Here is a 16,832-nt window from a genome sequence, read left to right on the forward strand (position 1 = left end):
CAAGGATTTTTCAATATCCACAAATCAATCAATGTGATACATCACATTAACAACTCTGAAGAATAAAAACCATATGATCATTTCAATAGATGTAGTAAAAGCTTTGGATAAAATTCGCCATCAATTTATGATTAAAAACTCTCCCGACAGCGGGCATGGAGAGAACATACCTCAACATAATAAAGGCCACATATGACAAACCCACAGCCAACATCATAATCAACAGTGAAAGGCTGAAGGCATTTCCTCTAAGATCAGGAACAAGACATGGATGCCCACTCTCACCACTTTATAATTTTGGAAGTCCTAGTCACAGCAATCAGAGAAGAAAAGGAAAAAAAAGGAATCCAAATTGGAAAGGAAGACGGAAAACTCACTGCAGATGACATGATACGATAACATAGGAAATTCTAAAGGCACCACCAGAAAACTACTAGAGCTCATCCATGAATTTGGTAAAGTTGCAGGATACAAAATTAATATACAGAAATCTGCTGCATTTCTATACACTTAACAATGAAATATCAGAAAGAGAAATTAAGGACACAATCTAATGTACCATCATATCAAAAAGAATAAAACACCTAGGAATAAACCTAGCTAAGGAGGCAAAAGACCTGTACTCCAAAAACCATAAAACACCGATGAAATAAGCTGAAGACAAAAACATGTTAAGATACACCGTGTTCTTGGATTGGAAGAATCAATATTGTTAAAATGATTATACTACCCAAGGCAATCTACAGATTCAGCGCAATCCCTATCAAATTACCAATGGCATTTTCACAGAACTGGAACATGTGATCTCACTTTTATGCAAGCTCTAAAAAGTAGTAACAATAGCAACAAACTGAACTCATAGATACACAGATCAGTGATTTCCAGAGGCAAGGGGGTGGGGGGTGGGTGAAAGTGGTCAAAAGGTACAAAACTTCCAGTTATGAAATAAGTCTGGAGATGTAATGTAAAGCATCTTGACTACAGTTACTAATACTGTATTGTATATTTGATAGTTGGTAAGAGAGATACTAAAATTTCTCATCACAACAAAAACAATTGTAACTATGTATGGTGATGGTTGCTAACTAGACTTATTGTGGTGATCATCGGCAATATGTAAAAGGATCAAATTATTGTACATCTAAAACTAATATAATGTTATACATCAATTAGATATCAGTTTTCTAAAAAAATCAGGCCAGTGACTACGTGGGGGAGGGTGAGAGAAGAGACATACAGAGATTTCCAAGTCATGGCAATGTTTTGACTCTTGATATGGGTGATTAGTACACAGGTATTCATCTTAGTATTATTCTTTAAAGTGTGTGTTTTGTATCACGTACTTTTGTATATATGATTTACTATTTTGTTTAAAAATTATTAAATAAATATTTTTAAAGAAATATAAATAAAAAGTGCATATGTAGAGAATGTCAGATATCCATTTTTAAAATGTTGCCTTGGATGCCGTAAAATATCATCCTTATGACTGGACTGATTAATTTGGGTTTAGAAAAGACTGTCCTTATGAAAGCTGTATTTTGTGGTAAAACAAGAAAGCAAAATAGAAAAAATAATTCTTGAGCAGGACCTGAAGGACAAGTAGAAGATAGAGATGGAGAAGAGGGACTGGGTGCTCCAAGAGAAGGGAAAAGCACAATTTTGGAAGGCAAAAAGAAAGAACACACCTGAAATATAATACAGCAAATGAAACTGAATAGGAAAAAAAATACGTAGGCTCCATAAAATGTATTGGAATGGTTTGAATTTTTTCCTGGATATAATTTAGGGGCCACTAAAGTTTCTAAGCAGAACTTGACTTAATGAAATTCAATTTAAAGCAAATAAAATAAATTAAAACATGGTATATATTTAATATATATATCTCTCTATATATAGATAAATATATTACTTTATCTCTATTCTCTTCCATAATCTTGCTAAAATAACAGAAAGAAAGGTTTTTAAAGTTGCAAGCCTATGAGGACAAACAATGGGAAGGAAAGCAAGCCCAGAAGATAGAAAGCAGAGAGAGAACTGATAACTGACTTCGTAGAGCACAAAATTCTGTTAAAATTAAGGGCTTGCAGGAGGGAATTCTAAAGTGATGGGAATTCCCCAGGGTGCCTGCAGTCCTGCTCACTGAATATGGAAACCTGGCATACATCCTCCCAGCAGAGTATTAGAAGATTCTTCTTTGGATTAACTGATCAAAACCACTTAAAATAACTTAAATTTGGAGTGGGGTGGGGGGGTGGGGTGGGCAGAGAAGCAGGTGGGGCACCATGGGAGTAAGAGGTACCCCTCTAAGCTGACTCACAGCCTGTTAATTCTTCTCTCTGAAATATTAGAGGACAGCCAAGGACCGCCAATTACATAAAGCCTCCAGCTTGAATGTCGGAGACCTAAATCAGTAAACAGAACAACTGAATTCAAAGGGCACAGCACACAACAGGAGGACACAGCAGGGAGCAAAAGAAAACTTCACCAAAAAATATAAATAGTATCTTCACAGAAATAGGAGAAGATATTATATACATAAAAGAAGATTCATGCTATAAAATGAGAAACAATAAGAAAAAATTGAAATGTGTATACATGCAGTCACTATGGAGCGCTGTTTTAATTACCTGTTGGAAAACTTAGAGAACTAAACAAATTTTCAAAATGAAATCATTATTAATTTCAGGGGAAATACTGTAAAGAAACATATATATACATATATATATATATATATGTTATATATATATAACATAATTATTACTGTCTCAGTAGTAAACAATATTTCTGTAGTAATAACAATGTAAACACTATAAACTTAGCTCAATACTGTGATATTAATTTGAGAGAAGAGATGTATGGGTAGGTATATCATATGATAGATGCATCTTTAACTGTCATATAAGAAGCCAATAGATAATGTATCAAATTATATATTAAGAGAGCAGTATAAAATATGGAGGATATGGAGACACATTGCAGAACAAAGAGCTGTAAGAATCAAGATTGTTGTTCCTGGGAACAAAAGACGAATGAGGAGAAATGGGGAAGAGGTAGCATTTTAGTACTATTTGTTTTCTTTTACCCAGACGTATGTGGATAAAAATAAAAACTTTATAAAAGATGATGAATGTCAACACTGTGCAAGATGGATCTGGGGGAGAGGGAGAGTGCAAGCATTTTATTCTTATGTTTTCTATTTTTCTCTTCTTAGGGCCTGGCATTTCTCAGTACCAGTGACAGAAGATGATGTGGTAACTGAGATTAAAGGAAATGAAGTGGCTTTTTTTGATTGTTTCGTTGCAGACACTCTTTTCCTGGTGACATTTCCTTTGCTGAAAATACCTGAGACGCCTGGTTTTTTACCAATCTCTTCACCACGGGGCAGTCCATTAATGGCATCCCGGGCTAATTGTGTTCCTTCATCTGTTGTGGTGGTAGCTGATACGGAGACCTTTCAGACAAACGATTCATTCCATACGTGGGTCAAGATCAGAGTACCCCCAAACATTCTGACTGATGATGAAAGACACAGTGTGTCTGATGTGAACCTAACAAAGGATGGAATATTTTTTTTAATAAACGGTATTCTTTACATAAAAAATTTAACAGCATTTACAAGACTGGGAAGCAATGTAAATCTTCCTGATAATGGAATTATTGGCATTACATCAAGAAAATGGTGCTGGCTCAATTATTTATTGAAGGTTAGTAAAAGATTATGTATATGTATTACACCTACAAATTTAGATATATTTACCATACCATTTAATTCAGTGATCTATCAGACAAAACCATGCCCCTCTTTGTACAGTTACTTATGCTTGTAAATAGCTCTCTTTTCTGACCTAATTTCTCAGAGGCCTCTTTGAAGAGATGTAACTCCAGTAACAGAGAATAAAATGAATCTAAAATATCTTTAATAGATTTGTTTAATGGAAAACAAAATGGAAAATATGAGGAAAAAAAGAATCTATCAAATGGCAAGGCAATTATTAAAACTAAAAGCAAGGAAGACATTATCATTAAATTTAGGACAACGATTATCCTAGAAAGGAAATGTGTCGTTACTAGAAGAGAGCATGTGTGACGTTTGGGAGCTCTGATGATATTCTGTTTCTTAATCTATATAGTCATTACACAGACTCCTGGTTTGTGATAAATCATTCATGTGTGTGTGTGTGTGTGTGTGTGTGTATATATATATTCCATTTTCTATATGTGTATTCTATTTTTTTTAATTTTAAATAAGTTAAAATATTACTTAGATAAAACTGATAATTGAAATGTAAAACTTAATGATTGGCTTAAATAGAAGATTGGATACAAGAAAAATAACTAGAGCATTGGAAAGTAGAAGAGAAATGAAACAAAATGAAAAACTGAGAGAAAAGGGGATAAAAAACAAGGAAAAGAGGGAAAGAGAGATGAAGGAAAGAATGTAAAAGAGAAGATCCAATCTATACCTAACCAGAATTCCAAAATGAAAGATCAGTGAAAATGAGAAAGAGCTGAAAATTTTTCAGACTTAAAGATATTACTCCTTAATCCAGAAATACTAATAAATCCCAGTTGATATGGGAAGAAAGAAAACCTACTTAGTCACAAAATAGTGAAATTGCAGGGGATCAAAGACTAACAAGAGCTATTAAAAGTATCCAAGCAGAAATGACAAATTACAAATAAAATAAAGACAGTAAAACAATTAGACAGGATTCATGGAAGCCAGGAGATTGTGGAATATTCAAATAACTGAGATAAAGTTATTGTCACCTTAAAATGTATGTGTTCAATAAAGCTATCCTCAACAAGAGACTTTAGAATATAATTAGAATAACTGCAATAAAATTTATTAGATGTGCTCAATAGCAGAATGGCGATGACATGACAAACAGTCAATAACTGAAGTTACACAATAGAAAATTTCCAATATAAATAATAGGAAAAAATGTCAAAAGTGAACCAAGCCCAGAGATCTGTGGAACAATACCAGAATATGTAACATTCATGTCATTGGAATCCAAGGAGGAGAGAAGACAGTATTATGTAGGGAAAAATATCTGAACAAATAATAGCTAGAAACTTCTCAAATTTGGCAATAATAAGTATAACTTACAGAGTCATGAAGCCCAGCAGACTCTAATCAATGTAATTACAAAAGAAATTCATAATCAAACTACTGAAAACCAAAGGAAAATAACTTGAAAGCAGCCAGAGAAAAATAATACATTATGTATAGGAGAGCAATGATTCAAGTGATAGCTGATTTCTCATCAGAGGCCACAGGTAACAGAAGGCAATTAATCAACATTATTTGAGTGCTGAAAGAAACATCAACCTAGAATTCTATTCCAGACAAAAATGTCTTTCAAGAATTAAGGAGAAATAAAGACATTCTCAGATGAAGAAAAACTAAAAGAATTTGTTGCTAGCATACCTGCTCTAAAAGAAACAAATGTCTAATAAAGCTTATCAGGTGGAAGGAAAATGAGAAATTAAAAATTTCAGAAATGAGTAAAGAACAGAAATGGTAGATATGCAGGTAAATATAATAGATTATTTTTATACCCTTAAGTTCCTTTTAAAAAGTATGATAGGTAAATGCAAAGCTTAAAATATGTAACACTTTCTGGTGGAGTTTTTAATATATGTTTATATAATACATGACTATTATAGCATAAATGAGGTAGGGTAAAAGAAGCTAAGGAGTACTGAGGTATCTTCATTCCACTCAAAATGGCAAGGCATATATTGTAACCCCTAGAGCAACCACTAAAAAGTTATACAGGATAGAGTTAAAAAACCCAATAGATAAATTTAAATGGAATAATACTAATTTTTTTTCAATAATCTTAAAAAAAAAGGCAGGAAAGGGAAACACTGGGACAAAAATCAGAGGATAGAACCAGAAAACAATAAAATGGTAGTTAAATATAAATGTCAATAATTTCATTAAATGTAAATGACCCTAATACTAATTAAAAGGCAGAGACTGTCAAATTGGATTTTAAAAAAAAAGACCAAACTATGCTTTCTGTAAGAAGTCCACTTCGTTTTTAAAATTTTTGTTTACAATTTTTTAAATTGAAGTATAGTCATCTTACAATATTCTGTCAATTTCTGGTGTACACCATAATGTTTCAGTCATAAATATACACACATATAACTACTTAATGTAGATACAGATAACTTACTACTTTTGTCCTTTAACCTCCCCACTAGCTTTATAAGTGGCTCATTGGAATTTCCATCTATCATGTTTATTAAAAATTCCAGTTCCCATCCTTCTGCTAAATGTGAGAACTGCTGTGAGTCTTTTTTATGAAGGATTTATTATTTTGTTTCAAATCTATTTCCTCTTTGAGAATTGTTTCAAACTCATTTCCAGCAACAAAAGCTCTAGACTTTAAACTGAATCTTCATTTGGTAAAGTGTCTTTTCACCCCCAATAGTCTCTGTCTTTAATTATCAGTTTGATATCTGTCTACAACCTGTTTGAGTATGGACTAAATATTTGTGCATTAAATAAATATACAAACTTGTTTATTTAGGGAGACAAGATATGCACAAAAGACTCCTGTTGGTTGTCATGGACAAAGAAGTTACATTTTAAGTAAAAATCTTTAATAATTAGAAACAGTTGGGGAAGAGACACAGGGGAGAAGAGGGGCCTTCACTCCATAAATGAAATTAGGCCCACTGAATTTCAGACATCGTCATCTCTGAAGTGGCCTTCCTCACTAACAGCCTGTGTTCATAAAAGGGTAGTGTTGGTTTGTCTAAGGTTTTAAGTTCTCTCTTCTCTTTTTCCAAGGAAGCTGGAATTGCAAAACTAATTTAATGTTTGAAGTGTTCTTGTATCTCGACCTTAGCTAACATGAAGGTCAAAGAGGCATCCCTGGCCAGAGTGGACAAAAATACATAAGAAAAGAGAAGGCTGATGCTCTTTGAGGATTTAAAAGGGAATTAAGATGAATTAGTACTATGGATAGAAAAAGTATATAAAAGGATAAAATTACTGGAATAATTCACTTTAATGGTTATATATGATATATTTCTATATATTTCTGTCTGACATATTATTCAGAAATATAATAAAAATTAAGCCTTAGTAGTTACTATGTTTTATTTTTAAATGTATCAAATTAGAAGGAATTGGAATTGTTAGCCCTGCCCCTAAAATCAAAGATTTTCTATATAGAAAACAGTATGGAGATTTAGTCAAAAGACTAAAAATAGACTTACCATATGATCCAGCAATCCCATTCCTGGGCATATGTCCAGAGGGAAACTTAATTCAAAAAGATACATGCACCCTAATGGTCACAACAGTGCTATTTACAGTAGCCAAGACATCAAAGCAACCTAAACATCAATCCACAGCCAGCTGGATAAAGAAGTTGGGGTATAGAGAGAGAGAGCTATATGAATAGTACTCAGGCATAAAAAGGAATGAAATAGTGCCACTTGCAGCAACATGGATGGACCTGGAGATTGTCATTCTAAGTAAAGTAAGCCAGAAAGAGAAGAACATCAAATGGTATCACTTATATGTGGAATCTAAAAAAAAAAAGACAAACGAACTTATTTAACAGAGGCAGACTCACAGATAAAGAAAACAAACTTGCAGTTCCTAGAGGGGAGGGGGGTGGGAAGGAAGAAACTGGGAGTTTGAGATTTGCGGATACTAACTAACATATATAAAATAGATAAACAACAAGATCGTACTGTGTAGCACAAGGAACTATATTCAATATCTTATAGTAACCTATGGTGGAAAAGAATATGAAAATGAATATATGTATGTTCATGTATGACTGAAGCATTTTGCTGTACACCAGGAATTGACACAGCATTGTAAACTGACTATATTTCAGTAAATATATATATAAAAGATTTTCTAATTATTTTCACTTTGTTACAGGATGAAGGAGTAAGAAGCAGCATGGCAATCTGGACAGAAAATGAAGTTTATCTTGGATATACTTTTCCTAAATTTGTTAAAATAGGAACTACTGAAATGTTGAAAAAACTTGTAAATATGTCATCAGCTGCTACTCTGACTATACACAATGTTGAGTATACAGGACACCCTTTGGAACTTGGCTTGTTATTAAGTTACTGCATTACATGTGAAGTCACCAAAACAATCTACCTAGTGATATATAATGAAGACACAAAACAGTGGGTATACCAAGACTTTGCATTAGATGTCACTGTTGACACTTTCCTACATCTATATTTTACATATTCAGCGCTGCCAGAATTCATACTGTGGGACAAACAAAGGATCTACTATTATTATCACAACCTCAAAGATAAGGGAGTATTACAGACATCTACAGAATCTGGAAATCTATCAAGATTATCACAGGACAGCAATATTCACGATGTTTTTATCGGTGAGGTATTCTCATTCTGCAAAAGTTATTCTAGACTTCATAATAGACATCTTCCTTATGACGATGTAACAATTTTAATGCACTAATATATGATGCTTCTGATAAAGGTGCACTTTTACCACCCAAAAACAGGTATCTCTGAAGTTCTATTAATGTTAACTAGGATCTCACAAAAGCAAAACAGAAAACTCAAGTCTATTTTCTCAGAGGTTCATTTTGGTCAATCGGGAGATACAGATGCAACTGACATACGCATTTTCAATGTAAAGGTGATGTGTTCTTGAATTCATTTCCTAGACCTCCCGTAACAAAGTACCACAAATTGGGAGACTTAAAACAACAGAAATTTATTGGCTCATAGTCCCCGAGGCTAGAAGTCCACATTCAAAGTGTTGGCAGGACCATGCTCCCTCTGAAATCTGAGGGAATCTTTCCTGTGTCTTCCTAGCTCCTAGTGGTGTGCTGGCAAAACTTGCTGTTCCTCAGCTTGCAGCTGCATCCAGTCGCTGCCTCTGTCATCACATAGCATTCTTCCTGTGTCTTCACATGCTACCTTGTTATAAGGACACCAGGAGCCACCCTACTCCAGGATGAACTCCTCTTAATGATTACACCTGTAATGACTCTATTTCCAAATATGGTCACATTCTGAAGTAGTATCACGAGTTAGAACTTCAACCTATCTTTTTTGAGGGGACGCAACTCAATTCAATCTGTAATAGGCATTGTAGAGTTAAACAGATTTGTTTTCAATCCCATGAAAACATCATTTAACCTTTCCAGGCCTCAGTTTTCTAATCTGGAATATAGGACTGTCGTGTTGATTAGATAAGGGATTGTATATAAAATGTTTAGAATAAAAGTTGGCAAGTGAATAATACTTCAATTAATAGTAGTTATTTTTGAGATTATTATTCCTGAGTAGTCTACTAAACATTATAGGAAATGCAAAGAAATAGAAAGCTTGATCCTCAAGGAATCTACTTACGAGATAAACAATGTACTTTGAAGAAACATCACCCTTCAACTCCCAATTATCGAATTCTTCTGCTCCCCTTTACAACAAAACTCCAAGAAAGCATTGCTTAGTTTCACTTTTTCCTCTTTCACCTCATTCTTTCTTTAAGCCACTCTAATCAAATTTTTTCAAAAACTGCTCTTGTCAAGGGTTCCAATGACCTCCACTTCGCTAATCCATAGTCAGTTTTCAGACATCTTTCATGATCTGGCAAGCAGCATTTGAAACCCTTTTTTTCCCTGACTTTTGGGGAATTACTTTTTTTGGTCTTCCTCCTACTTCCTTGTCTATTTCTCCTCAGCCCCTTTTTCATTCTCATCTTTCTGAGTCCTAAATGGAGAAGTACCCCAGGGTTTGTTCTCCGCCATCTTCTGAACCCTATTGATATTCATTCTTTTCCCTCCAGCCACGACCCCTAGACCGAACTCCAAACTCCTGTTTCCTACCTTGGTGCCTTCCTTGGATGACTAGTGGGCATCTCAAGCTAACATACCCAGAACTGGCCTTGATTCCCTCACCCAAGCTCCAACTTGCTTCTTCCCTAGTCCTCCCCTATTGAGTAAATATGACCTCTTCCAGTCTTTCCAGCCATAAACCTTGACCTCATCCTTGAATCCTCCCCTTTTACATCCCATAACCAAGCCATTAGCAAATCCTGTTGGCGCCATCTAAAAAAACACTTAGTAACATCTAAACTTTTTTTTAACCATTCCTGCCCCAGTCCAAGCCACTATCCATACATACAAGAGCTGTTTAAGTGGTCTCCCATTTTCTAGCCTTGCATCCCATCCCCAACCAGATTAGACTCCACCCAGCAGCCAGAGTGAGACTTTGAGAATATATGCAACATCGTATTATTCCTCTGCTTAAAACCCTCATTTGGCTTCTCATATCACTCAGAATAAAATCCAAAACCTTTAGCATCCCCTGAAAAGCAATATGTGAACTGGCCTCAGACTCAGATGTCATCTTCTGTAACTTGACCCTTCATTCACTGTTACCTAGCAATAGACTGGCCTCTTTGCTATCCCCTGGATATCTACTGTTTTCCTGGATATCTGCTGCCAAGAATATTCCTCACTTTGATATCTACATGACTCTTATACTTAATTTAGGTTTAAGTCCAAATCCCTGACCCTGACCTAACTCCCTTGCTCTGTCCCTTACACATCTTAATTTTGTTCACAGCACTTATCATCACCTAAGAAATATGTGTACTTACTTATTAACTGAATCTTCCACCAAAAACAAGCTCTGTGTGAGTTGTTGCATTTGCTGCTTTACTCACAGTATCTAGAACATACTATGTGTACTGTTTTGAATAAGTAAATGAAAAGATACTCCTTGAGCACACAGTATTTATGAAGTACTCCACCATGTTGTCTGATTTCACCTGGTATATTTTGAATTTGCTTTTTTCAAAGTCTGGATAAATTCACAGGAACTTGTTAATAATGGGTTCCTTGAGAAATGGGAATAGCAAAGGCTGAGGGCCTTTAACTTCTTATCTCATAAACTTATGAATTGCTTAAACTTTTCACTTCAGCATTTCTGAAAGGCCTTCTGTACAATATTCAAACTTTAAGGTCCTCTAAAGTCTATCCCCAATTTATCATCCTAATAGCAAGTTAGGCAAAATGAGGCATCAGAGGAACATGTTCCAAACAAAGGAACAAGGTAAAATCACAGAAGAACTAAGTGAAGTGGAAGTAGGCAATCTGCCTAAGAAAGAGTTCAGGATAATGATCACAAAGACGACCAAAGAACTGGGGAGAAGAAGATGCACAAAGCAAGAAGTTGGAAGTTTTTAACAGAAAATATAAACAACAAAACAGAGATGAAGAATACAATAACTGAAATGAAAAATATACTAGAAGGAATCAACGGTAGACTAAGTGATACAGAGGAGTGGATCGGCAAGCTGGAAGACAGAGAAGTGGAAATCATTGATGCTGAACAGAAAGAAGAAAAAAGAATGCAGAGAAATGAGGACAGTTTAAAAGACCTCTGGGATAACATCAAGCATAGTAACATCTGCATCACAGGGGTCCCAGAAGGAGAAAGAGAGAGAGAAAGGGAAAGATAACATATTTGAAGACATAACGTCCTTAACCTTGGAAAGGAAACAGACATCCAAGTCCAGGAAGCACAGAAAGTCCCAAACAGGATCAACCCAAAAAGGAACACGCCAAGACATATTGTAATTATATGGCAAAACTAAAAGATGCAGAGAAAATATTAAAAGCAGCAAGGGAAAGGCAATAGTTATAAGACACTGATGAAAGAAATTGAAGATGATACAAACAGATGGAAAGATTTACTGTGTTCTTGGATTAGAAGAATCAATATTGTTAAAATGACCATACTACTCAAGACATTCTACAGTTCAAGGTAATCTCTATTAAACTACCAATGGCACAACAAATAACAGGTGTTGGCGAGGATGTGGAGATAAGGGAACCCTTGTGCATTGTTGGTGAGAATGTATATTGATGCAGCCATTATGGAAAACAGTATGGAGGTTCCTCAAAAAACTAAAACTACCATATGATCCAGTTCCTATTTGGGGTATATTTCCAAAGAAAATGAAAATACTAATTTTAAAAGATACATGCACTCCAATGTGCATAACAGCCTTACTTACAACAGTCAAAATATGAAAGCAACCTAAGCGTCCATCAACAAGATGAATGAATAAAGAATACCACTATATATGATATATATATATATGATATATATATTTTTGGCAATTCTGTACACACACACACACACACAACAGAATACTACTCAGCTATAAAAAAGAATGAAATTTTGCCATCTGAAGCAACATGAATGGACTTTGAGTGTATCATACTTAGTGAAACAACTCAGAGGGAAAAAAATACTGTATGTTATCACTTACGTATGGAATCTAAAAAATAAAATGAAGTAGTGAATATAACAAAAGAGAAACAGACTCACAGATATAGAGAACAAACTAGTGGTTACCAGCAAGGAGAGGGAAGAAGGGCAAAATAGGGTTAGGGCATTAAGAGGTACAAACTACTATGTTTAAAATAAATAATCTACAAAGGTATATTGTACAGCACAGGGAATATAGCTGAAATTTAATATTATAAATCAATTATACCTCAATTAAAAAGAGAAAGAAAAAGAAAACTATTACATTAAAATGGTTAAATTGCCAAAAAAAATTGATAAAGAAGGATATATTGTATAGCACATAGAATTATAGCCATTATCCTGTAAGGACCTTCCAATGGAGTATAATCTATATAAAATCCTGAATCACTATGTTGTACACCTAAAACTAATAAAATATTGTAAATCAACTATACTTCAATTAAAAAATATATACATATAATAGGCATATTTCCAAAACAATACATCCAATACATATCAAAATACTGCCACTTTAACTTCTGCATAGTGCTCCATTGTTTATTTATACTATTTAAACTAGTAGGAGTATAAATAGATATTTAGAAAGATATTAGGATTCAGTCCTTTTGCTATTACAAGTAATGTTGCAGAGAATATGCATATATATATATATATATATATATATATATATGTATTTGTAGCATTGTACTAGTATTCCTGTAACATGTTACTAGAGGTAGAATTCCTGAGTCGGAACTCTGAATATTTTAAAAGATGATAAATCCTTTTCAGTTGCTAACTGGTCAAGTCTAAACTCACCCAAAAATATTTGAAAATGTGTATTTTTATATAATCTGTTTAATATTTACCCACAGAATAGAAGAAAAATGTGTAATTCTCATGTCATTGCACATTTTATAGTTAGACACTATATGTAGTTTCATATCAGCCATATTCTTCTATGGATTGTCAATTCATACTGTTTAGATAGTTTTGCATTGAGTTGCTTATTTTCTTACTGATACATTCTTACAATGTACATTAGCCATTTATCCTTCACATATTTTGCAAATATGTTCTCTTTGTGTCACTTCTTTTACCTTTTTTCAGGGACTTTGATACTTAGAATTTCTGTTTTTATGCAGTCAAATTTGTTAGTATTTTATTTTCTATTTATGTAGATTATAATTTCATAATATGAAAGGTCTTTCCAATTATGAAAATATTATATTTTATTTTAATGCAACACTAATTTTTAATATTTAATTCATCTAGCATTATGTTTGATTTAAGTTAGGAGTCTAATTTTATTTTTTATTTTGATTTTTTCCCTTGAAATCTAGTGTTGCTTTCAAACCAGTCTTCTATTAAGCAACCCTTACCCCACAAATCTGAAATGCCAATTTTACTGTGTATTTATTGTTCACGTTAGCCAGGTTCAGTTTCTAGGCTCCTCCCTTCCACTCACCTGTCTCCACAAGGTCTATATTGTTTTGCAGTTTATATTGTTAGCTTTAATCACCTAACGTACTATATAATTTACTATTTTTTAATGTTTATTGGCTGCCTTCCCTGTAGAAATGTAAGCTACACAAGAAAGGGATTTTTCAGTTTGTTTGTTTTACTAATGTATCCCTCCCAAGTATCTAGAAAAGTATGTAGCTACAGTGAGCATTCAATATTTATTGAATAGATGATTGCATATTTGCAGTATCAGGTCTTCCCAACCAAGAATGTTATATTCTCTTCATTACTTTGATTTTCTCTATTTGGTCTATTGAAGTCTTCCATCTCTTTTTCAGTCAATTTTAGAAGTTTGCATTTTCCTAGGAAATTGTTCATTTTATCTAGATTTTCCACTTTATTGGCAAGGCTTCCCATTTTATTTTGTAACTTTCTTCCATATCTGTAACTGTATTCTCTTGCTCATTTGTAATGTTGTTCATGCTCCACCACTTGTTAGTTTGGCTTGCAAGATCTCATTTATTATTTTTAGAGTTTTTGGTTTTATTTTCATTTCCTTTGAAAAGAACTCTTGGTTTTATTTATCAAATCTACTTTCTTTTAAATCTAATTCCTTAATCTCTGCACCTTACCTCTACTTTCTGTTGGTAACTTTGGTATTCTATCACCTGTTTCTTGAGTTTAATGATTAGTTCATTTACTTTCAGATTTGACTGTTTCTAAGTATTTAAAACTATGAAAAAGCATAATGCTATGAATTTTTCTCTGTATGGCTTTAGCTGCATCCCATAAACTTTTATATATAGTGTTCTTATTCTCATTATTTTTTAAAAAATTCCTTATTTTCATCTTAACATCATGTTTAATCCAAAATTCCTTTAACTACGTTTTTAATGAGCAGTGCAACAGGAAAATGGGAATAGATTGACACTAATATCTTATTAAAGTATTCTGATCCTAAAAAATTTGGCATTTCTGATTTAAAAGTTTGATTAGAATATAACTTCTGGCTTTTGTGTGTGTGTGTGAAACTGTCACTTAATTATTCAGATTCCAAATGTAAGCTGCATAAGCACAAAAGACTCTGAACCTGAACCTCCCTAACTCTGAATTCACCTTCCTCCTTTCAGCCAGCCTTCTCTAAATGTTATTTTTTGAAAATTAAAGATAGTATATTCCTAGGAGCTATCCATATATAATGTATCTGAAAAGAAAGCTATGAAACCAACTAGTCCAATGGTTCATTTTATAGATACAGCTATTGAACCAAAGAGGTTAAGAGACTTACTGTCTGTGAACCTCTATGATTTGGGCATAATACTCTGTTAAGGAGAGAAAGTTGATTATTATTTTTAGAGTGACCTGGAAGACGTGACAGCTCACCACCAACACCACCAACACCACCATTTCTTCATTTCCTCATCCCAATTGTATTAGCCTGCTATGGCTGCCATAAGAAAATACCACAGACCAGGTGGTTTAAACAATAGAAATTCATTTTCTCACCATTCTGGAGACTAGAAGTCCAAGGTCAAAGTGTCACCAAGGTTGGTTTCTGATGGAAAACTCTCCTCCTGGCTTTGAGACATTGGCCACCTTCTTGTGTCCTCACATGACCTTTCCTCTTTGTGCATACAGAGAAAGATATTCTGGTGTATCTTCTTCCTGTGATAAAGACATCAGTCACACTGGATTAGGGCCTCACCCTTCTGACCTCATTTAATCTTAATTTCCTCCTTACGGACTCTACTTCCAAATATAGTCACGAGAGTTAGGGCTTCGAAATATGCATTTTGCAGGGTTATAGTTCAGTCCATAACCCAATGCTTCCTAATGATACCATTTCTGTCATGCTCGTCCTCATTTTTATTTAATGCACTAATTCCAGTTCTTTCTTCTATATAAATGATGTGATTACAAAAATGATAGAGTGAATGCAAGGAGAAATGTATCCAGAAAAAAAAACAAAACACTCTACTATGCAGTGGGAGAGAAGCTCTCAAGCACTGTGTTAAGTTGTGGGTTTGTGCCTGAACGCTCTAATTTTCTCCAAGTATATAAATAGTCATTGTGAAAGAAATTGCTTTGGTTAATAGCACACTTAAATAAAACAGCATGGATTTACATTAACTCAGAATAACAGAAACTTTTTTCTCTTTTTTCCAGATTATTTTGGAAATATTTTGATAAAAATGGAAAATAATGTAATGTTTTATTCCAAGGTGTCTGCTGAAGATGCAGTGAAACTACATTTATGGACAAGTAACAGAATAAAATCATTAATTTCCTTGAATTCATCTGGTCAAGTATATCTCATATACGTTTTTGAAAATGGTGAAATACAGCAACAGGAATATCCCTTAATACTGGAAGCACACAGTGCAATTTTTAAGACAGAAGAAAAATGTCCCTACTGGGAATTTCACAATAGTATTTTTAGTGCTTTTTACTTATTGGACAAGGGACAAAACCTGTCATTTTGGGCTCTAATAGTCTATCCAGAAAATACTGGTCTGTACATCATTGTGGAATCATATGGCCCCAAAATATTAGATAAAAAACAACAAGTTCACTATGAAACTGCCTTAGGATACAGCATTAAAAACATGGTAAGTTGTTATTTTAAAATTCCTTCATTTGATTTTAATAAATGTTAAACTATAATATTAACTTTAAAAAAAACTGGATTTCCCCTCAAGTTTAGCTTCAAAAATGTTGAGAAATATCTATGTTTTTAAATAAATAATATGGTAAGCCATTAATTCCTGAGTGACAACTTTTACTTTCAATATCCAGGGCCTGTTTGCCACTTAAAAGCACATTCCTGCAGAACTCTGACTGTCAATTGTATTGTTCGTTTCCTTTTTCTTTTTTTTTAATGCATGACTTTTCTGTAGAGTTCCATCTGCTATGTCCGGTAGTATAACACCACCCCTAAACCTAATAGCTTCAAACAACAACTAGTTTTGTGGGTCAACAATTTTGGTTATGAGTAGCTGGGCAGCTCTGCTGGTTTCATTCGGTGTTCATTCATGAGGCTGTGGTCATCTGATAGCTTGCCTGGG

The 16,832-nt window shown here is 33.9% G+C and overlaps 1 protein-coding gene and 1 long non-coding RNA gene across 9 annotated transcripts in view; one reads left to right on the forward strand and one right to left on the reverse strand.

Moving 5' to 3' along the window:
• CATSPERE (catsper channel auxiliary subunit epsilon) overlaps positions 1 to 16,832 on the forward strand; it is a 96,367-nt gene that overhangs the window by 44,148 nt on the left and 35,387 nt on the right. For all 3 annotated transcript variants that reach the window (XM_072948612.1, XM_015234795.3, XM_072948613.1), the window contains 3 exons: positions 3,215 to 3,707; positions 7,925 to 8,402; positions 15,934 to 16,376. In XM_072948612.1, the coding sequence (XP_072804713.1) occupies positions 3,215 to 3,707; positions 7,925 to 8,402; positions 15,934 to 16,376 (1,414 nt within the window). The remainder of the gene's footprint in view (positions 1 to 3,214; positions 3,708 to 7,924; positions 8,403 to 15,933; positions 16,377 to 16,832) is intronic.
• Positions 1 to 16,832, reverse strand: part of LOC116285238 (uncharacterized) — a 105,073-nt gene that overhangs the window by 42,774 nt on the left and 45,467 nt on the right. For all 6 annotated transcript variants that reach the window (XR_012063541.1, XR_012063544.1, XR_012063543.1 and 3 more), the window contains one exon: positions 15,274 to 15,432. This is a non-coding gene — a long non-coding RNA (uncharacterized lncRNA). The remainder of the gene's footprint in view (positions 1 to 15,273; positions 15,433 to 16,832) is intronic.

The sequence above is a fragment of the Vicugna pacos genome, chromosome 23, assembly GCF_048564905.1.
Source record: "Vicugna pacos chromosome 23, VicPac4, whole genome shotgun sequence".
Taxonomy (NCBI): Eukaryota; Metazoa; Chordata; class Mammalia; order Artiodactyla; family Camelidae; genus Vicugna; species Vicugna pacos.